Source organism: Vipera berus (assembly GCF_964194415.1).
Source record: "Vipera berus genome assembly, chromosome: 4".
NCBI classification, from domain to species: Eukaryota; Metazoa; Chordata; class Lepidosauria; order Squamata; family Viperidae; genus Vipera; species Vipera berus.
In genome coordinates, this window is record NC_138206.1 from 74,565,223 (window position 1) to 74,583,661 (window position 18,439).

An 18,439-nucleotide genomic window follows, 5' to 3' on the forward strand; every position below is an offset into this window, starting at 1 on the left:
AAAATTCTAAATTCTATGCCATTTCTATATTAATTACATTCCTCAAAAATGATAGGGTCATCACTTTTAACTCTTGATATAAAATCATCAAGTAGTCATTTACGATTAACATCTTAATATTCAAAGGTAAAAGATTGAAGACAATTTCATAGAATTCAGCATTAAAGCAGTTTTTCCACAACTAGCAGTTCTACTCTCCCTACTAATCCAAGCATCATTAAGTTAAAAATAGACATTTCCATTTCCCCTTATTATTTTCTCTGTAGTTTCCAAGATCTCAGAGTATTTATTTAATATATCAGTTTCCTATGATTGTATTTTTGAAGGATCAGAATGAAAAACAGAAATATTTAGGTTTTGAAATCAGCTCCTTCTGAAGTATGCATTATGGCTTGAATGGCACTTTTGTACCAGAAGTTTACAAACAATTAGCAGCAATACCTACTTTAATGCCATCCAATAATTATTTTTGTATATGTCTCTTTATATAGGGACGCGATGGCTCAGTGGGTTAGGACGCTGAGCTTGTCGATCGGAAGGTCGGCAGTTTGGCGGGTCGAATCCCGAGTGCCGCGGAGCAGAGTGAGCGCCTGTTACTCGTCCCAGCTTCTGCCAACCTAGCAGTTCGAAAGCACGTAAAAATGCAAGTAGAAAAATAGGGACCACTCCGGTGGGAAGGTAACAGCGTTCCGTGCGCCTTTGGCGTCTAGTCATGCCAGCCACATGACCACGGAGATGTCCTCGGACAAGCGCTGGCTCTTCGGCTTTGAAACGGAGATGAGCACCGGCCCCTAGAGTCGGAAACGACTAGCACGCATGTGCGGGGGAACCTTTACCTTTACTTATGTCTCTTTAGAATATAGAAATAGTAAATTTTTGTAATAGTCATATAAGTACAATTGAAATCCATTATTGGAATCTTATTAACTACTAATATGAGAGAAATGTCTATGGAAATTCTCAATCATCCAGGTCATGTTTGTCCCAAAGATGCTTTTCAAAAGGCAACTGGACTTAGTTGGGTTTTTCTTTGAAAACATTTTGCTTCTCATCCAAAAAGCTTCTTCAGTTCAGTTCTTCTTGAAAAGCATTTTGGGACTAATATGAGTAACAAGCACAACATGCCCACAATGTATGTTAACATCAAGACTGACTATTTTGCTTTCTCATTTCCCAAATTTGTAATGTATTGTAAGGATAAAGCTGATGAACTGGGAACTAGTGGTTGTCATGCTACGGGTGTGAGTAGATTGCAGTGGCCAAATGATTATTATGTTTAAGTCTTCATTCTTCTCTACAATAAAGATCCAGTCGGCTACAACCACCCTGACCAACCCACCCAGTGAACCATGCCCCGCTGCCTTCCACAGGGCAACCACAATGCTGATGCAGTCCTCAATGAAATCGAGTTTACACCCCTGCTCTAGTTCTCTCTTCTACCTTTTGGATGATGAAGTTGTCAGCTAAGTTGGTTAGGAATCTGTTCGATCTCCCATTTGCTGCAGAGTTTTGTCTCCTAGTTGATATCAGGGTAGTTAAAGTTCCCCATTGCTACTGTGGTATATTTCCTACATCCATTTGTTAGTTGTTTAGCAAAAAGTCCATCTATTTCTTCTGCTTGGTTGGGTGGCCTGTAGTATATACCTAAAGCAATGTCATTCTTTTTTCTTTTTATGTTGACCCATACGGATTCTAGGTTTTCATACTTTGTTTTGTGGATTTCTGTAGGGTAGTGATCTTTTATATATAATGCAACTCCTCCTCTTCTTTTCTTAGGTCTGTTTCTTTAAATAGTTCGTATCCTTCCATCAGTACATTCCAATCAGGAGTTTCATCCCACGTTTCAGTAATGGCAACCATATCATATTTACCTTCATATACTAAGTTCACCCTGTTTGTTCCCTAAACTTTGAGCATTCGTCTATAGGCATTTGAGTCCTTTATAGATCTTGGGTATGTTTTTTATATCTCCTACTTTATATCTGGATTTTCAATCCTTTCCATCTCTATTTCACTGCATTTCCTTTTCTTCTTCTTTTACTCCCTACCTCCTTATATGATTGGTTATCTAGAGGTTTTTGCTTGAAATCAAGTTCTAAAGGTCTTGAAGATTGGGTCCCCTCCCCTCTCAGTTTTAGCTTAAAGCCCTTCTAATAGAATGAGCCAGTCATTTTCCAAATATATTCTTTCCAGATCTTGTAAGGTTCACTCCATCCCTTGCCAGTAGCCCTTCATGTAGGTAATGCAGACCATGGTCTAAAAAAACAAGTTCTCTTGATGACACCAGTTTTTAAGTCAGTGGTTCGTTTCTAACATCCTTTGCTCCTTAGTTATAACTTTGATTCTTGCTCCAGGGAGACAACGTACCTCTTCAGATTGACTGTTCAGTCTGCAGACTAGTTTCCCAAAATTGAATCTCCTACCACCAATTTGCCTTGTTTTTCCTTGGGGAGTCTGAGATACTATTCTGTCATGAGAATGCTGGCTTGTGTCTCATTTTTAGAAACTATTGATGACTGCTCTTTCATAGATGTCTGCATATTTTATTCCAGGGGGAGACAATGAAAGCAATTGTTCAGTTCCAGTGAGGTTTCACTGGATAGTAGGGTAGATAGTAAGGGCTTTGCTCTTGGTTGCTGTTTTCTTCTAAAAGTGACATGTTTCCATCAGTCTTCCTCTTTAGGTTCATAAATAGGGCAGTGGTGGGATTCAAATATGTGAACAACCAGTTCTCTGTGTGGATACAGCTTTTGGAAGTCCGTTCTGTGCCTGGGCAACAAAAAATTAGCTACAGGTTCTGCTGAACTGGTGTGAACTGGCTGAATCCCACCACTGAAATAGGGTCATTTTTTTCAGAAGCTATCTGTTCCCTATTGTGTTCAATTTGGGAGTATAAATTTTCTTCTTTTTGTTCATGCAGTGAGGGGAAAAAATATTTGATCCCCTGCTGAATTTGTACATTTGCCCACTGACAAAGAAATGATCAGTCTATAATTGTAATGGTAGGTTTATTTTAACAGTGAGAAACAAAATAACCAAAAAAAATTCCAGAAAAAAGCATTTCAAAAAAGTTATAAATTGATTTGCATTTTAATGAGTGAAATAAGTATTTGAACCCATCGCAAAACATAACTTAGTACTTGGTGGCAAAACCCTTTTTGGCAATCACAGAGATCAGATGTTTCTTGTAGTTGACCACCAGGTTTTGCACACATCTCAGGAGGGATTTTGTCCCACTCCTCTGTTCTGTCCCAGCCTACGACCATCCTTGTTGCATCACAAGAACAACCCCTTTTTTATCAGTAGGCTGGAAAAACCAACCCTTTTCATTTCATATACAGTCCTTATAATTATTTCCTCAAAACAAAAACAACGGAATACTTTTCCAACGAATAATTGGTTCAAAAAGCAAAACAGAGCAGGAGTTAAACAAGAATTTCACCAGTAAAACAAACAGACCATGATTCCATTGAATTTCTTTACAAATGGTTGCTTTCAGCAACCAGCACCGTCCACTTTCCCTTTTTATTAAGCAGCCCCAAAGCATGGCTTCTCAATACCTTCTCCTCCTCCTCCCTTGGAGTTGCCGTATTGTCTCCCTCTGACCTGCTCTAGTTAACTGCCTTCTTTTACAAGCATCTATAATGACTTCCAGCTGTGAGTCCTCAGTCTGCCTCATCTTGCCCACACAGCTGAGTCTTGTCCTGAACACGATTGGAGGGGCCAGGCTCTTCTTCTGATTGTGAGTCTTGCAACTCATCAGAGTCTCCCTTCGAGTCTGATGGCTCCCCAAACCCCTCCTCCTCCTCCTCTGATTCCCCGGACTCAGCTGCTGGGTCCAAAGGCTGGCACGGACTCACAACATCCTCTTTGCAGATTCTCTCCAATTCATTAAGGTTTCAAGGCTAACTCAAAACTTCAGTTCTTCTCTGAATCATTCAGATGTTCATTGGCAAACTTCAGACGGGCCTGTACATGAGCTTTCTTGAGCAGGGGGACCTTGCAGGCACTGTAGGATTTCAGTCCTTCACGGCATAGTGTTACCAATTGTTTTTTTGGTGACTATGGTCCCAGCTGCCTTGAGATCATTGACAAGATCCTCCTGTGTAGTTCTGAGCTGATTCCTCACCATTCTCATGATCATTGAAATTTCACGAGGTGAGACCTTGCATGGAACCCCAGACCAAGGGAGATTGACAGTTATTTTGTGTTTCTTCCATTTCTGAATAATTGCACCAATTGGTGTAAATTTTCTTCTTTATTCTTTCCCATTCTAAAAGAAGTACATTCCTTATAAGATGGCTTTGAAAATATCTGTGTGTTTTATTCTTCCCGTACCATGGGAAGGCATGCCAACCAATTTGTAAATCATGTTCGCTCAAGGTACAATAGTCTTTTATTTCTCAGTGTTATCCATTCTTTAAGCCATGGTAGAATAGCTGCTTGATAATATGATCTCCAATCCGGGAGTCCAAATCCACCACTATCTTTAGCTTCTTGTAACATTTTCACTTTAATTCGTGATTTTTTTCCTTGCCAGATAAATCTCAGTACTATTGTGTGTAGCTCGTCAAAAAAGACCTTTCCCAATTTTATAGGAATCGTTTGAAATAAGAAGAGTATTTTTGGTAAAATATTCATTTTCACTGTAGCTATTCTTCCTACCAGTGACAGTTGAAGATTTTTTCACTTTTCCAAATCCAGTTTTATTTGTTTTAGCAGTCTTTCATAGTTATCTTCTTTTAATGTTACACATCTTGCTGTTAAATAGACTCCCAGGTACTTAAACTTTTTTAGCTATTTGTAGATTTGTCTTTTTTGTAAGTTGACTTTTCTGTTTATCTGTTAAATTCTTTGTTAATACTTTAGTCTTTTCTCTATTTATTTTCAAGCCTGCCACTTCTCCAAACTTTTCTATTTTTTCCAACAATTTAGTAGTTGTTTCAAGTGGCTCCTCCAAGACAAAAACCAAATCATCCGCAAAGGCTTGTACTTTATATTCTTGATCTTTTATCTTCAATCCTTTGATTTCTATATCCTGTGATATTTCTAGTCAATACTTCCAATGTTAGTATAAATAACAATTGAGGATAATGGACATCCCTATTTTGTACCTTTTTCGATGTCAAAATTTTCTGTATAATCTCCATTTAAAATTATTCTAGCAATTTGTTTATGGTAGATTGTTTGAATTACATTTATAAAGTTTTTTCCAAAGTACATTTCCACCAATTGCTGGAACATAAATTGCCAGTTTAGATTATCAAAAGCTTTTCGCGCATCAAGAAATATTAATGCCATTTGTTTCCCTGGGTGGTTTTCATAATACTCTAAAACATCCAAAATCATTCTTAAGTTATTTTTTATCTGTCTTTTAGGTAGAAAGCCATTTTAATCTGTATGTATAAATTCAGTCAAAAATTTCTTAATTCTTTCTGCCATTATTGAAGCAAAGATTTTATAATCCATATTTAATAGCGATATTGGTCTATAGTTTTTTATTTGTGTAAGGTCAGTATCTTCTTTAGGTATTAAGATAATATTAGCTTCCATCCATGAATTTCGTATTTTAGTCTCCAAAAGTATTTCATTACACAGTTCTTTCAAAGTCAGGCTTAATACATCTTGTAATGATATATAAAATTCTGCGGGAAGTCCATCTGGGCCCGGAGTCTTATCTCTTTTTCTTTTTTCTTTTTTTGCCTTTTTATAGCTTCTATTGTCTCTATCATTGATATTTTTCCATTTAATATATTTCGGATATTCTCCAGGATTTTTGGCAAACCTGCTTTTTTTAAATACAACTGCATTTTTTCTTTAGGAACTTCCTCTGCCTTATAAAGTGTCTCATAGTAATCTATGATATTATTTTTCATTGCATTATTTTGGAAGTGTAATTCTCCTTTTAAATCTTGTAGCTTATCATTCTTTTTTCCTTTTGTTTCTTCAATCTATATGTAAAGCATCTCCCCGGCTTATTAGCATTTTCAAAAAAGTTCTGTTTAGTCCATTTAATCTGTTGGGCCATTGTTTCCATCTCAGCCAAATTTAATTTATGCTTTATTATGTCCACTTGTTTCTTAAGGATTTTCTTTTGTGGGTCTGTTTATAGCTCTAGTTCCAATTTTTTAAATTCTTCTCTCAGCTTTAAATGTAGTCACTTCTTTTCTTTATTCTTCTTAGAAGCATACGTTATAGCCAACCCTCTAAAGTATGCTTTGGCCGTATCTCATACATTTTGAAGAGATGTTTCTTCTTTCTTGTTTATTTTAAAGAAGAATTCCATTTCCTTTGTCGCTAGTTGCAAGAACTCTTTTTCTTTCAATATAGATTTATTCAGAGACCATCTTAGTTTTTTCTTAGTTCCTTTCCAGATCGTTTTTAATGGGTTGTGGTCTGCCCAAACATTAGTTTCTGTTTCCACATCTTGTATTATCATTTTCAAGTCGAAAGATGTCCATATCATATCAATTCTAAACCATGATTTATGTCTATTTGAATAAAATGTATATTGCAGTTTTTCTGGGTTTCTCTCTCTCTCCATACGTCTTGGATATACAATTCTTCTGTCATTTTTGAGAACGCTTTAGGAAGCATATTTCCTCCTTTTCTCCCTTGCTTATGGCTTTTGTAATCCATAGTCGCATCTGCTATTGTATTAAAGTCTCCCATTATACAAAGATTTTGGTAGTTTAAGTCCAATATTTTCTTGTGTAATTGTTGATAAAATTGCTCTTGCTTATCATTAGGTGCATATATTGCTACCATCAATATCTGTTTTTGATCCACCATAATTTCCACCATTAGTATTCTCTCCTCTTCATCTGCATAAATTTGGGGTTCATCTTTTCTTTAATATAGAGAGCTATTCCTCTTTTCTTTTGAGATGCAAGTGTAAAATAAAGTTTGCCAATTTTCAGTTGTTCTAAAATTTTAAAATGTTGTCTCTTAATGTGTGTCTCTTGGAGACAGATTATGTCCATTTTTAATTTTTGTCATCTTGTAAAGAATCACAGTCTCCTCCATCTCTTTCAATTATATCTAGATCTCAATCTTCTAGTCAATCTTATCTGTCTCTGGTCTCTCAGTCTTGCTCCTTCTTCTAAGTGTGTACTTTTGATTTCTTCCTCCTCTGTTTAGCTGCTCCTTCATCTACCATACATGTTATGCACTTCTTTATGTTGGGAATCTCAGGCTTAATCCTCTACACCGAAGGTGTCCAACTACCACCCCACGGGCCGGTTTCATCATACCGAAGCCGCACCCACCCCACTGCCGGCAATGCTCTATACCCTATCTTGAAAGTTTATCCCTTTTCTCTCCTTTTCATAGGGATAAGGATTTTTTTTCATGTATATATGTATGTGTGTTTAGCAAGGTTGGGCATAGTAACAGAATTAGGCAGAAGATAAGGTAAATGGATGGGATCAAAGATATTACTAGAACATCCTTGGGAGAGCTGAATGTGCATTACTAAGGACAGGTTACAATTATGTATTTGTTCGTAAATGTCACCTAGACTTGAACTCAACTCACTGTCACCTAAATTAGTAGTAAATATAAAATTTATTCAGATTTTACAAATTTCTTTTGCCATTTTAAAAAACCTGCCAATGCTCATGTAAGCTATATAAAATAAAGATGTTTATAAATATCTTAAGAAAACAGAAGAACAAATTCTAAAGCAGGTAACTTAAGTAGTTAAATCAAATTACATCCCATTCAGGTAGCACATTAATGTCTTATAATAGAAGCAAAGACAGGTTTGTCAAGTAACAGGTAAATACATGTCTCAGCTAAAAAAATCTCCTACAAAGAACTTTAAAGATATATAATTAACATGGGTATTTTACTTTTCTGTTTAATATAGTAGTTACCAAGAAGCTAAAGCTCACAGAAATGGCAACATCAGGTGATCTTACCTGTCATGTCTGAGCATTCTAATAGAAGTATCAAGTATTAAGAAAAGGTAATTTCATAAGGAGTGTATAAAATGGTACAAAGTGGTTCCTATTTTGTTAATCCAATGAAAACTATAAATGCAGCTTGTGAATGTAAAACATTTTGCCCTAAAAACCAGCAAGTTCAGTAAACATTGAATTTCTTCAGTAATTTTTCTATACCAGCTGGAATTTGCTCTTCTAAATTACAATGGTTAAGATATTTTAATTAATTGATGACTTCAGAGTTTGATAAAATCTGCATTCATTTAATGTTTCATTACATGTTCAATAGAGACTGCTTCTCCCCAATAACATCAGTCTCCCTTACGAGATCTAGCAGAGAGGGCATGCTGCAGATACCATCAACTAGGGTTTTATATTTGGTGAATTCCAGAAGATGTGTCTCTCCTGCCCATAGGCCCATCTTATCGAACATTCTTCACCCTGAAATTACATTAGTTCCATTATTTTTGACACTTTGAAAGTCCCTCAAGACCTGGTTATTATAATTAGGCCTGGGACTCCCAGAGAACCAGAGACACACTCAGATGCCAATTTTTATTCTTCCTTTGCTGAGAGTTTGTATATTTGTTTTAATAATAATTTTTTAATATGAATTATTCCTTGTTTTTAATGGTTGTTGTTGTACACAACCTAGAGCTGTATTTTCTGAAATGGGCAGCTGCACAAATATAAATGAAAAGAATAAATAATACATCCAACTGAACTTAAAAAAAATCGCACCCAAAAGGTAGCTATAATTTATATACCATAGCCTGTAACAGGTTACACTATACGATGAGACCTAAATCAGAGTTAATATATCAATATACAATCCCCAAATTATAGCTGTCTTAATTATGGGCTATCCTAATGCCTGCTAAACAGAGCGTGGTGAAGTAGGCCAACTGCCTCATTCTGGTCAAGTACAGAAGTACTTGATCACAAATGACTAATAAGGGATGGTGAATCTCTACAAATTTCTTGGCTACTACCTTGTATAAGTTTTAAGTAACAGATGCAATAATATACTTTTGCAGACTATTGCCTAATATTAACATATAGTAACATACTATTCCCAAAGCATCTCATATGAATTCATATTTATACCTATCAGGATAGCATGCTTGACCTAAAAGAGAAGTGTGTAATATATTTCATGCTATGGGCTGCATAGAGAAGAATACAGTGGCTTGAAATCTAAAACATCATGAAGCAAAGAGAAAAGTATAATGTAATCATAAATTAATTTAATTAATTAATTTAATTAATTTAAATAAATAATATTTAATTAGACTTTATTATTCTTTTCTACTTCTTTAATCATATTCCCTTTCTATCAAATTCAAATTGTAATTCAGTGACAATTTGATTCTAAACCCAGAGATTGTACAGGTAGTCCTCAACTTACAACAGTTCATTTAGTGACTGTTCAGTTACATCACTGAAAAAATGACTTGACCATTTTTCACACTTATGACCACTGCAATATCCCCATGATCATGTGATTAAAATTCAGAACTTGGCAACTGACTCAAATTTATGAACTTTGCAGTAGCATGGGATCATGTGATCACCTTTTATGACCTTCTGACAAGCAGTCAATGGGGAAGCCAGATTCACTAAACAACTGCGCTACTAATTTAACAATTACAATGATTCACTTAACAACTGTGGCAAGGGCGGTATATAAATGCAATAAAATAAATAAATAAATAAATAAATAAGAAAGGTCATAAAATGGGGCAAAACTCAAATTAACAAATGTCTCACTTAGCAACATAAATTTTGGGCTCAATTATGGTCATAAGTCAAGAACTACCTGTACACAGCTATGCCAAAAAAGGAAATTTATTTTGTTTACACAAGTAAACATTTTGATAAACTTATTCTTTTCTATACCTTGTAGTAGCAAAGATAAGCTTCAAAATACACACACAAATGCTTCAAAGAAAGTTGATGATTTCCAATTAATCAAGGCAGGTGTCTTTAACATAGATGCCTTCACCTCATCTATAACGGAAATAGAGCAAAAAAAATCTATTTAATACAGCAAAACCAGATGTGGCCCAAATGCATGTACCCACTTCAAATCAACTGCTCTTTCAGTTCTTACTTTTTTATGCACAATTAGCAATAATATGGCAGAGGTTTCTTTGCAGAAATGTTCTGAATACAGAAGACTCTTATGCAAGATTACTTTTTCTCTTAACTAAAGTTCTATCAAGGTCAAATGTGTTTCTTATTGCTTACCTGTAAAATGCATTCATTTTTATTTTGCATATGTGTCATTAGGTTTAGCAAGCTTTTCAAGTAATTTTTATTTTACATACAAGGTGAGTTGTTGTTTTTTTTAAAAAAAAGATTGCTACCTATAATTTTTAGGTTTTCTAGTTCAGGGCTTTTGAACCAGTGGTATGGGTACCACCTGTGGTGCACTGGCACCTAGCAGGTGACCATCCTATAAAAGTGGTAGCGGGGGAGGGGAATGAGCTGAACTAGTGGAAGTACTGCACAAGCCTGAGTGAGAGACGGCTGAAGCTGCAGGGCTGTCAGGGCTCAACGGAAGCGCCAGGATCAGCGCTTCGGGGCTGTCAGGGCTCAGCAGAAGCGCCAGGAACAGCACCAGGCTCCAGCTGGAGCTCGGTGCTGATCCCGGTGCTTCTGCTGAGCCCAGAAGCGCCGATCAGCTGGAATGTTGCAGCATCTCCAGGGTCTTGTGATTTACATTCAGATACTTGGCAACTGATTCATATTTATGACAGTCACAGTGTCCCAGGGTTATGTGAAGTGACCAAAACCTGCTGCAACCACCCAGCAGAGGGGGGGGGGAATAAAAACCAAACACCCCACCCCACCCCACCCCCACTGCCAATCCTCAACAGAAATGCTCACAACAATGAAAACCTCGGACAGGAGGAAGAGGGCCGTCAGGCGGGCAGGCGTCTTGCTCGGCTGTGGCTTGGGGGGGATTTTTTCAGTGCCACTGTAACTTCAAACAGTCACTAAGCAAACTGTTGTAAGTCAAGGACTACCTGTACTTCATTTTTTTGCTTTTTTTTGTTCCTCAAGTTTTTGACACCTTGCTAGGCGACTGATCGTACTCCAATGTTGCCATATCCTAAAAGTGGTACAGTGGGTGAAAAGGTTGAAAAGCCCTGCCCTATGTCACACTGCTACATATTTTTGATACTTTAGATCTCTACTAACTCTACTATTCAAAATAAATTTCTTATTCCAATTCTTAGGCATACTTAAACTGTTACATTTTCAATATAGCAAAAATACTTGAAACTTAATTATGTCATAGACACAAAAATATTATGAAAAGACTTGTTTTGAAATATTAACCTTATTGGAAATTAGCTAGCCTTACTCCTTTATTAAAGTATCAAAATAAGAATTTTATAATTTTCTTACTTCCTTCAACAAACTCACGACAAAAGTTTTTAGCAATTATTTAACACTGCAAAATTATTTTTTGCCAGGTACCTGTGGCTAATACACAAATTATGTATAGTAGAATGCATAGTTCAGTATATGAGAACAAATAAGTATTTCTTCTTTCACAAAACCACATAATATTGACAAATGTTTGTTTTCTTAATACATTAAACATTTAGTAACTTAAGTCACTTGCACAAAAATAATCTTAAAGTAGTAGTCCTGATTTTCCAACTTTTTAAAGACAGAGAGAGATGAATCCAAGCTGCTATATGTCGTATCCCATGCCCATTCTGAACCCAGCAATCAAATTTTGCCACCTTTAAATTATTGGCTTAGCAGCCAAACATATTGATATACCGTAGTTTTCGGACCATAAGACGCACTTCTTTCCCCAAAAAAGTGGGGGGGGGGAAACGAGGGTGCGTCTTATGGTCCGAAGGTGATCTGTATGGCCAGCCCCAACCTCCGCAAGTGGAAAGTAAGGGAGATTGCCAGGAGCACGAATCAGCACATGCTGAGAAGTGCCGATCTCGCGCTCCTGCACTCTCCCTCGCTCGGTTTCAGCTTCCCTTGCTACAAGAGAAAGCAGGCTGAAATGGAGCGAGGGAGATTGCCAGGAACGCGAATCTCCCTCGCTCCGTTTCAGCCTGCTTTCTCTCGTAGCAAGGGAAGCTGAAACCGAGCGAGGGAGAGTGCAGGAGCGTGAGATCGGCCGATTCGCGTTCCTGGCAATCTCCCTCGCTCCGTTTCAGCTTGCTTTCTCCAAGAGAAAGCCGGGCCGCAGGGATGCCTCCGCGGGTACTGCTCTAACACGGAGAGGGAAGGACAAAGAGGGAGGGAAGGAAGGAAAGAAGGAAGGGACAATGGGAGAGGGAGGGAGAGAGAGAAATAGAGAGAGAGGGGGAAAGAGAGGGAGAGAGAGAAGGAGAAAGAAAGGGAGAGAAATACAGGGAGAGAAAGAGGGAGAGGGAAAGAGAGAGGGAAAGAAAGGGAGAGAGAGAGACAAGGAGAAAGAAAGTGGGAGGGAAATAGAGGGAGAGAGAAGGAGGGAGAAAGAGAGGGAAAGAGAAAAATAGAGCGAGAGAAAGACGGAGAGAGAGAAGGAGAAAGAAAGGAAGGGAAATAGGGAGAGAAAGAGAGAGAAATAGAGGGAAAGAGAAAAATAGGGAGAGAAAGAGGGAGAGGGAGAGAAAGGGAGAGAGAGAAACAGGGAGAGAGGAGAGAAAGAGGGAGGGGGAGAGAGGGAGTGAAAGAGAAGGAGAGAAATTAAATTAGTAACATGATTGTTAAGTGAATCTGGTTTCCCCACTAACTTTGCTTGTCAGAAGGTTGCAAAAGGCGATCACATGACCCTGGAACAATGTGACCATCATAAATATGAATCGATTGCCAAGCATCCGAATGTAAATCACATGACCATGGGGATGCTGCAACGGTCATAAGTGTGAAAAATGGTCATAAGTCACTTTTTCCAGTGCCGTCATAACTTTGAACAGTCACTAAGTGAATCGTTGTAACTCGAGGACTACCTGTACTTTATCATTTTTTTTTCCTTTTTTTGGGGGGGTCAAGTTTTTGACACCTTGCTGGGCGACTGGTGGTACTCGGACATTGCCTTGTCCTAAAAGTGGTACAATGGATGAAAAGGTTAAAAAGCCCTGTTTTAGTATACTGGTACTATTTGGTTCAGAATATTTTTTTCTTGTTTTCCTGCTCTAAAAACTGGGTGCGTCTTATGGTCCGAAAAATACGGTAAGTCCAGAATGCAAATTAGGCATAGAAATGGCATACACAATTTCCTTTAAATGAAATGAACCTTTATGAAATGAACCTTTATTGTCAAAGTACAACCATGTATACATTGAGATTGGCTGAGCCTCCCTTCGTGCCCCCACCCCCAACTTACAGTGACACAAACCCTCCATCTTATTACACCATGTGAGCTAATTGCACAACAAGACCCTTCTTATCCTAATCACATTCTTGGCATATACTACATGTTTACTGTAGGATTTAGAATCTGCCAAGGACCATTGTAGTAACTATAGACTTTGGACTGCTGTTAAGTCCTAGGCACCAACTGTTTTCCAATCCTGGTGTGCATCAGAAACAACAGGTTGTTCCTACTGATTGAAAAAAAGGAGACTGAAGCCAGGAATATCTAGCCAAGCTTAAAATTAACGTGATGGTGGGGTCATTGTAAAGACCACTCCCCCAAATTAATTTCTAAACTGTGGTCAAGCAAATTTAATAGTATTAATGCTCAATAAGCATGTTCAAAGGTGTACATAGATGACTTACTACATTTCTCACTTTGATCAGAAGTTACAGCTTTTCTCAGTCTAGTGTCATTTATATTTATACTTACTAGGATTATGGATTTTAGGATTTTCAACCAGCACATAAAGAACACCAGCCTGGAGCAGAATACAACCATATTAAAACCTTACAAAGCCTTTCCAAAAAATATTTGTGTATTAAATGTCCCTATGCTATCTTAGGTGATTGTCAATTTCAAATAGTCCCTGAAAGTACATTAGATATTCCTGTGCCTTACTCTTCAGGAACTATAACTTCACTGTAATATCCCAAAGGTGCTTTTTCAAGAGGCAACTGGACTTACTTGTTTTTCTTTGAAGACTTTTCATTTCTCATCCAAAAAGCTTCTTCAAGATGAGAAGCATCTTGGATGAGAAGCTAAACATCTTCAAAGAAAAGCAAGAAAGTCCAGTTGCCTCTTGAAAAAGCACCTTTGGAACAACCATGCACTGGATGACTGAGAATCTCCATTGTTATGTTGTTAGCTGCGAAGTTGTGTCCGACCCATCACGACCCCATGGACAACGTTCCTTCAGGCCTTCCTGTCCTCTACCATCTTCTGGAGTCCATTTAGGCTCACGCCTACTGCTTCAGTGACTCCATCCAGCCACCTCATTCTCTGTCATCCCGTTCTTCTATTGCCCTCAATCTTTCCCAGCATTAGGCTCTTCTAGAGTGAGTCCTTCCTTCTCATTAAGTGGCCAAAGTATTTGAGTTTCAACTTCAGGATCTGGCCTTCTAAACAGCAGTCAAGGTTGATCTCCAAGACTGACCGGTTTGATCGCCTTGCAGTCCAAGGGACTCGCAGGAGTCTTCTCCAGCACCATAGTTCAAAGGCCTCAATTCTTTGGCACTCAGCTTTTCTTATGGTCCAACTTTCACTGCCATACATTGCAACTGGGAAGACCATAGCCTTGACTATACGCACTTTTGTTGACAGATTGATGTCTCTGCTTTTTAGTGTGCTGTCTAGATTTGCCATGGCTTTCCTCCCCAGGAGCAAGCGTCTTTTAATTTCTTGGCTACAGTCCCCATTTGCAGTGATCTTGGAGCCCAGGAAAATAAAATCTGTCACTACTTCCATTTCTTCCCCATCTATTTGCCAGGAATTGAGAAGGCCGGATGCCATGATCTTGGTTTTCTTAATGCTAAGTTTCAAGCCAACTTTTGCACTCTCCTTCTTCACCTGCAACAAGAGGCTCTTTAGTTCTTCTTCACTTTCTGCCATTAGAGTGGTATCATCTGCGAGAATCTCCACAGATACCCCTAAACCACTTAGAATTCCTAGTGACAGCTAGGGACATTCTCCAAAATCACTAGGGAAAAACGGTATTTAACACAAAAGATACTCTCCTGAAACCTTTAAAAATTCACCTATGACTTACCAGCAAGTTTTCTAACCATTATTATTAATTGCATTTGCATTTTCAAGATTAGTATGACAAACTATAAATATAATGGATAATTTCACCACTGTAGTGGTAATGTTAAAATTGTAAAATAATTTATGTAGTATTTCCTTAATATGTGTGGAATATGTTAATGTAACATTGTCCTATTCGTACTAAAATAGTCTGATGTGTAATTACACATGGAAATCCAAGCAATTACAATTAATTAGAAAAACAAAGCTGCTGTGCAGCTTCCTTTTTTTTCCTTCTGCTCAGTTGTGTCCAATTCTCAGAGACTGCCTGGACAAGTTCCTGCAGTTTTCTTGACAAGATTTTTAACAAGTGCTTTGCCATTGCATCCTCCTTAAGGCTGAGAGGAGACTGGCTCAAGATAACCCAACTAACCCAAGATAACCCAGGCAGAAGTAGAACTCACAATCTCCCAGTTTCTAATTTGATGTCTTAATCACCACACCAAACTGTCACTTGCAGCTAGATTCATATTCAGTATTGTTCAGTGGCTCTTAAAAAGATATACAGCTTTTGACAACCAAAGACAATAAATGAAAAGTTAACAAATAAAAAGAACATGTGCTTTGTCATTGGTAAAATAGTCCTGGTTACAAAAATCTACAAATGAAACGGTACCTAAGTTTACAGGTACATTTAACTGAACCAACTCTTTTTTTGTGTATGGACAGAATTACTGCCTGAACAGGAGGTTTGTACATTTATTTGTTTAAAGTTTAAAAAATAAAATTCCCCATAAACAATTTGCCATATGATCTCAGATATCACCTTGACTCCTTATTACGATAATTCTGCAGGGATAAAGCACACAGACTTAAGCTCATAAAGATATGTGGCTAGTACAAATTTGAATGCATGAAGTTTTAAGAGAACACTTAGAATTATTTAATAATATTTCAGATTTCATGTCAAGTTTACAATGTGTGACATGGAACTTTTAAAACTATTTTCCAATATACACACCAGAGAGAAATCTTTCTACTTTCTAGTCAGCAAAATCAAGAGGTGTAGAAAGCAATACATGGACATATCTGATCTTATTTCAGATCTTTTAAAACTGCAGTTTAAAAGCAAATTCTGTTGTACTAACTTTGAATAAAGAACTGGCCATCTCATTCAGGTTAAAGAGAACGATGGAGAACAAAATGGAGTTTTCATATCCAGGAATTGGGGATGTTCCTACTACAAAGCTTGCGGAAATGATCGTACAAGAATAATCTAGGCTTTAAAAGAAGTCTATTTCTAAAGTTAACTTATTTGAGAGCCTGCCCCATCTTTCCTTTCTCAACTTAAAACAGGAATTCAGGCTCTTTCGAGAAGGCAAAGCGGGGATACCAGACTCCAGGCCCGAGATGCTGGAACCTTTCCTTCCTACCTACCAATATCACAGGCCCCGTTGTGTGAATCGAGGGCAGGGTCAGGACTCGGGGCTCCAGGAAGGAAAGGGAGGGGGGAAGAGAAGAATGGATGCCAAGGACGCCAATGGCTTCGGCTTCAAGGGGGTGGCTTTATCCCCTGCCTTTCTGACCTGTCCCTGGGGTCGATCCACGAAGTCTGCCGGGTGTTGTGGTCGATGTAAAAGACGCGTCCGTCGTAGTCCCTCGCCTCCTCCCAACCAGCGGGCAAAGGCAATTCCGAGCTCTCTCGGCCCCGCGGCCCGCTGCCACCTCCGATCGCCGCAACGGGCACGACAGGAGGCGGCCCCTTCCCTGGTCCTCCGGGCGCCGCCGCCTGTTGCTGCTGCTGTTGCTGCCGCCGCCGCCTCCGTCCTCCGCCAAGCCACGGCATGGCTCCGCCGACGCTCCGGGGCCGCAGCCTCGGCAAGCGCTCTCCCTCCAGCAGCCACTCTTCGACCGCGGGGCTCCGAATGCTCAGCGCCGCCGGCTCCTCCAGCCCTGACTAGCGCGCGGCCCAGCCGTGTGAGGCCACAAGCAGGCGGCTCCGGCTGCAGCAGCACCACCGCCGCTCCGGATTCACCATTCTCTCACCCTCCCGCCTCGGCCGGGCCCCGGGACCAGACCAGCCGCCGCCTCAGCTGTCCCTTCAAAGCGGCACTGGCCCTGTCCGAGAAGCAGGGGAAGCAGCGGCCACGGCAAGCTTCCCGCCCTTCCTTCCTGCCTGCCTCCGTGAGTGGCCTCCCCTAGCGGCTTAATTTCGCAGTCTCGTCGGCTCCCATCCCGCCAGCGTCCGCCCCGCCATCTTCTTTCGCTCCCTCCCTGGGCCGAGAACTCACCGCCCCCCCCTCCGTCCGCTTCCACTACGCCCCTTCTGCTGCTGCGGCTACTGCTTGGGGGTGCCCACTTGGAAGCCGTCCGGATTTCCCGAAGAAGCCGGCGGGCTAGAGAGGCTCCTTCGGAAGGAAAAAGTAAGACGTGGGAGAGGAATGAAAACTTTGCTCAAGTCGCTCCTAACTTCGGCCTTGAGACCGCAGCGATGATTGACAGACGGGACTTTTAAAAAGATGAGATTCCGGATTTCCTTTCAGGACAAAGGGAAAGCGAAGCGGTTGTTAAATAACTCCCTTTCCTGAATGTGTATGCAAGCGGGAATACATTTCCGAACCGTACAAAATTTTGGCACTCTCTTAATCGAAGGTCTACCTTATATGAGTCACGTGGAAAGTCCCGCTAACGAACCCGACTGGTTTAAGGTGTGGTGCGGTATACTGACGGTAATCGAAATATGCCAAAGATCTGTAAATGGAACTGTTGGACATGCCAAAGTCACGACTTCAGGTAGTATAAACTATTTATATCCTTTACTGGGGAAGCAGAAACACCTTTATATTACATTTTAAGCATATTTAGCTATCAATCAGTTTAGTGGAATTTACGGTCTTTTAAGTCGGTGCCTAACAATGAAATTGCCCACTTTTATTTCTTGAATAAGAAATTTGGTTAAATGCATAGCGGATTTAATTTGTCTTAATTGGTTTTAGAGAGGAGCTAGTTCTTTAACAATTCTGTCCTTTGCTTAAAGAAATTAAGCTGAATTTGTTTTTCTGAGGGTGAAAAGTTTTCTCCAGTGTAACAGTATTTCTAAAGTATTCTACGTATTTTTAGACAGCCAGAAAAGGCTATTTTCTTCACGATAATTATTTAAATATAAAGTTATGTTGCATACATATAAATAATTGCATAATTGCTCCTAATTCAGTAGTCCAGAAATAATTGCTCGAGAGGTAAAGTATTGGGGTATCTGAACCTTTAAAAAAAATATAATTGCAAACCTCATGGGGAGGGGTGGGGTTGTCAGAGCTTAACAATGATCTCCATCTCTCTTCCCCTTTCCTGGGACATTTTAAGGCAA

At 39.2% G+C, this 18,439-nt stretch overlaps 1 protein-coding gene across 7 annotated transcripts in view; it reads right to left on the bottom strand.

Moving 5' to 3' along the window:
* WWC3 (WWC family member 3) overlaps nucleotides 1-17,558 on the bottom strand; it is a gene marked incomplete at its 5' end in the record, with an annotated part of 212,287 nt that extends 194,729 nt beyond the window's left edge. For 2 of the 7 annotated variants that reach the window (XM_081327446.1, XM_081327445.1), the window contains one exon: nucleotides 16,659-16,918. In XM_081327446.1, the coding sequence (XP_081183572.1) occupies nucleotides 16,659-16,918 (260 nt within the window). Of the gene's footprint in view, nucleotides 1-9,845; nucleotides 9,957-16,509; nucleotides 16,919-17,363 lie in introns of those variants that run through there. The other 5 variants (XM_081327448.1, XM_081327451.1, XM_081327450.1 and 2 more) reach the window with 4 other exon arrangements.
* Nucleotides 17,559-18,439: the final 881 nt, after the last annotated feature.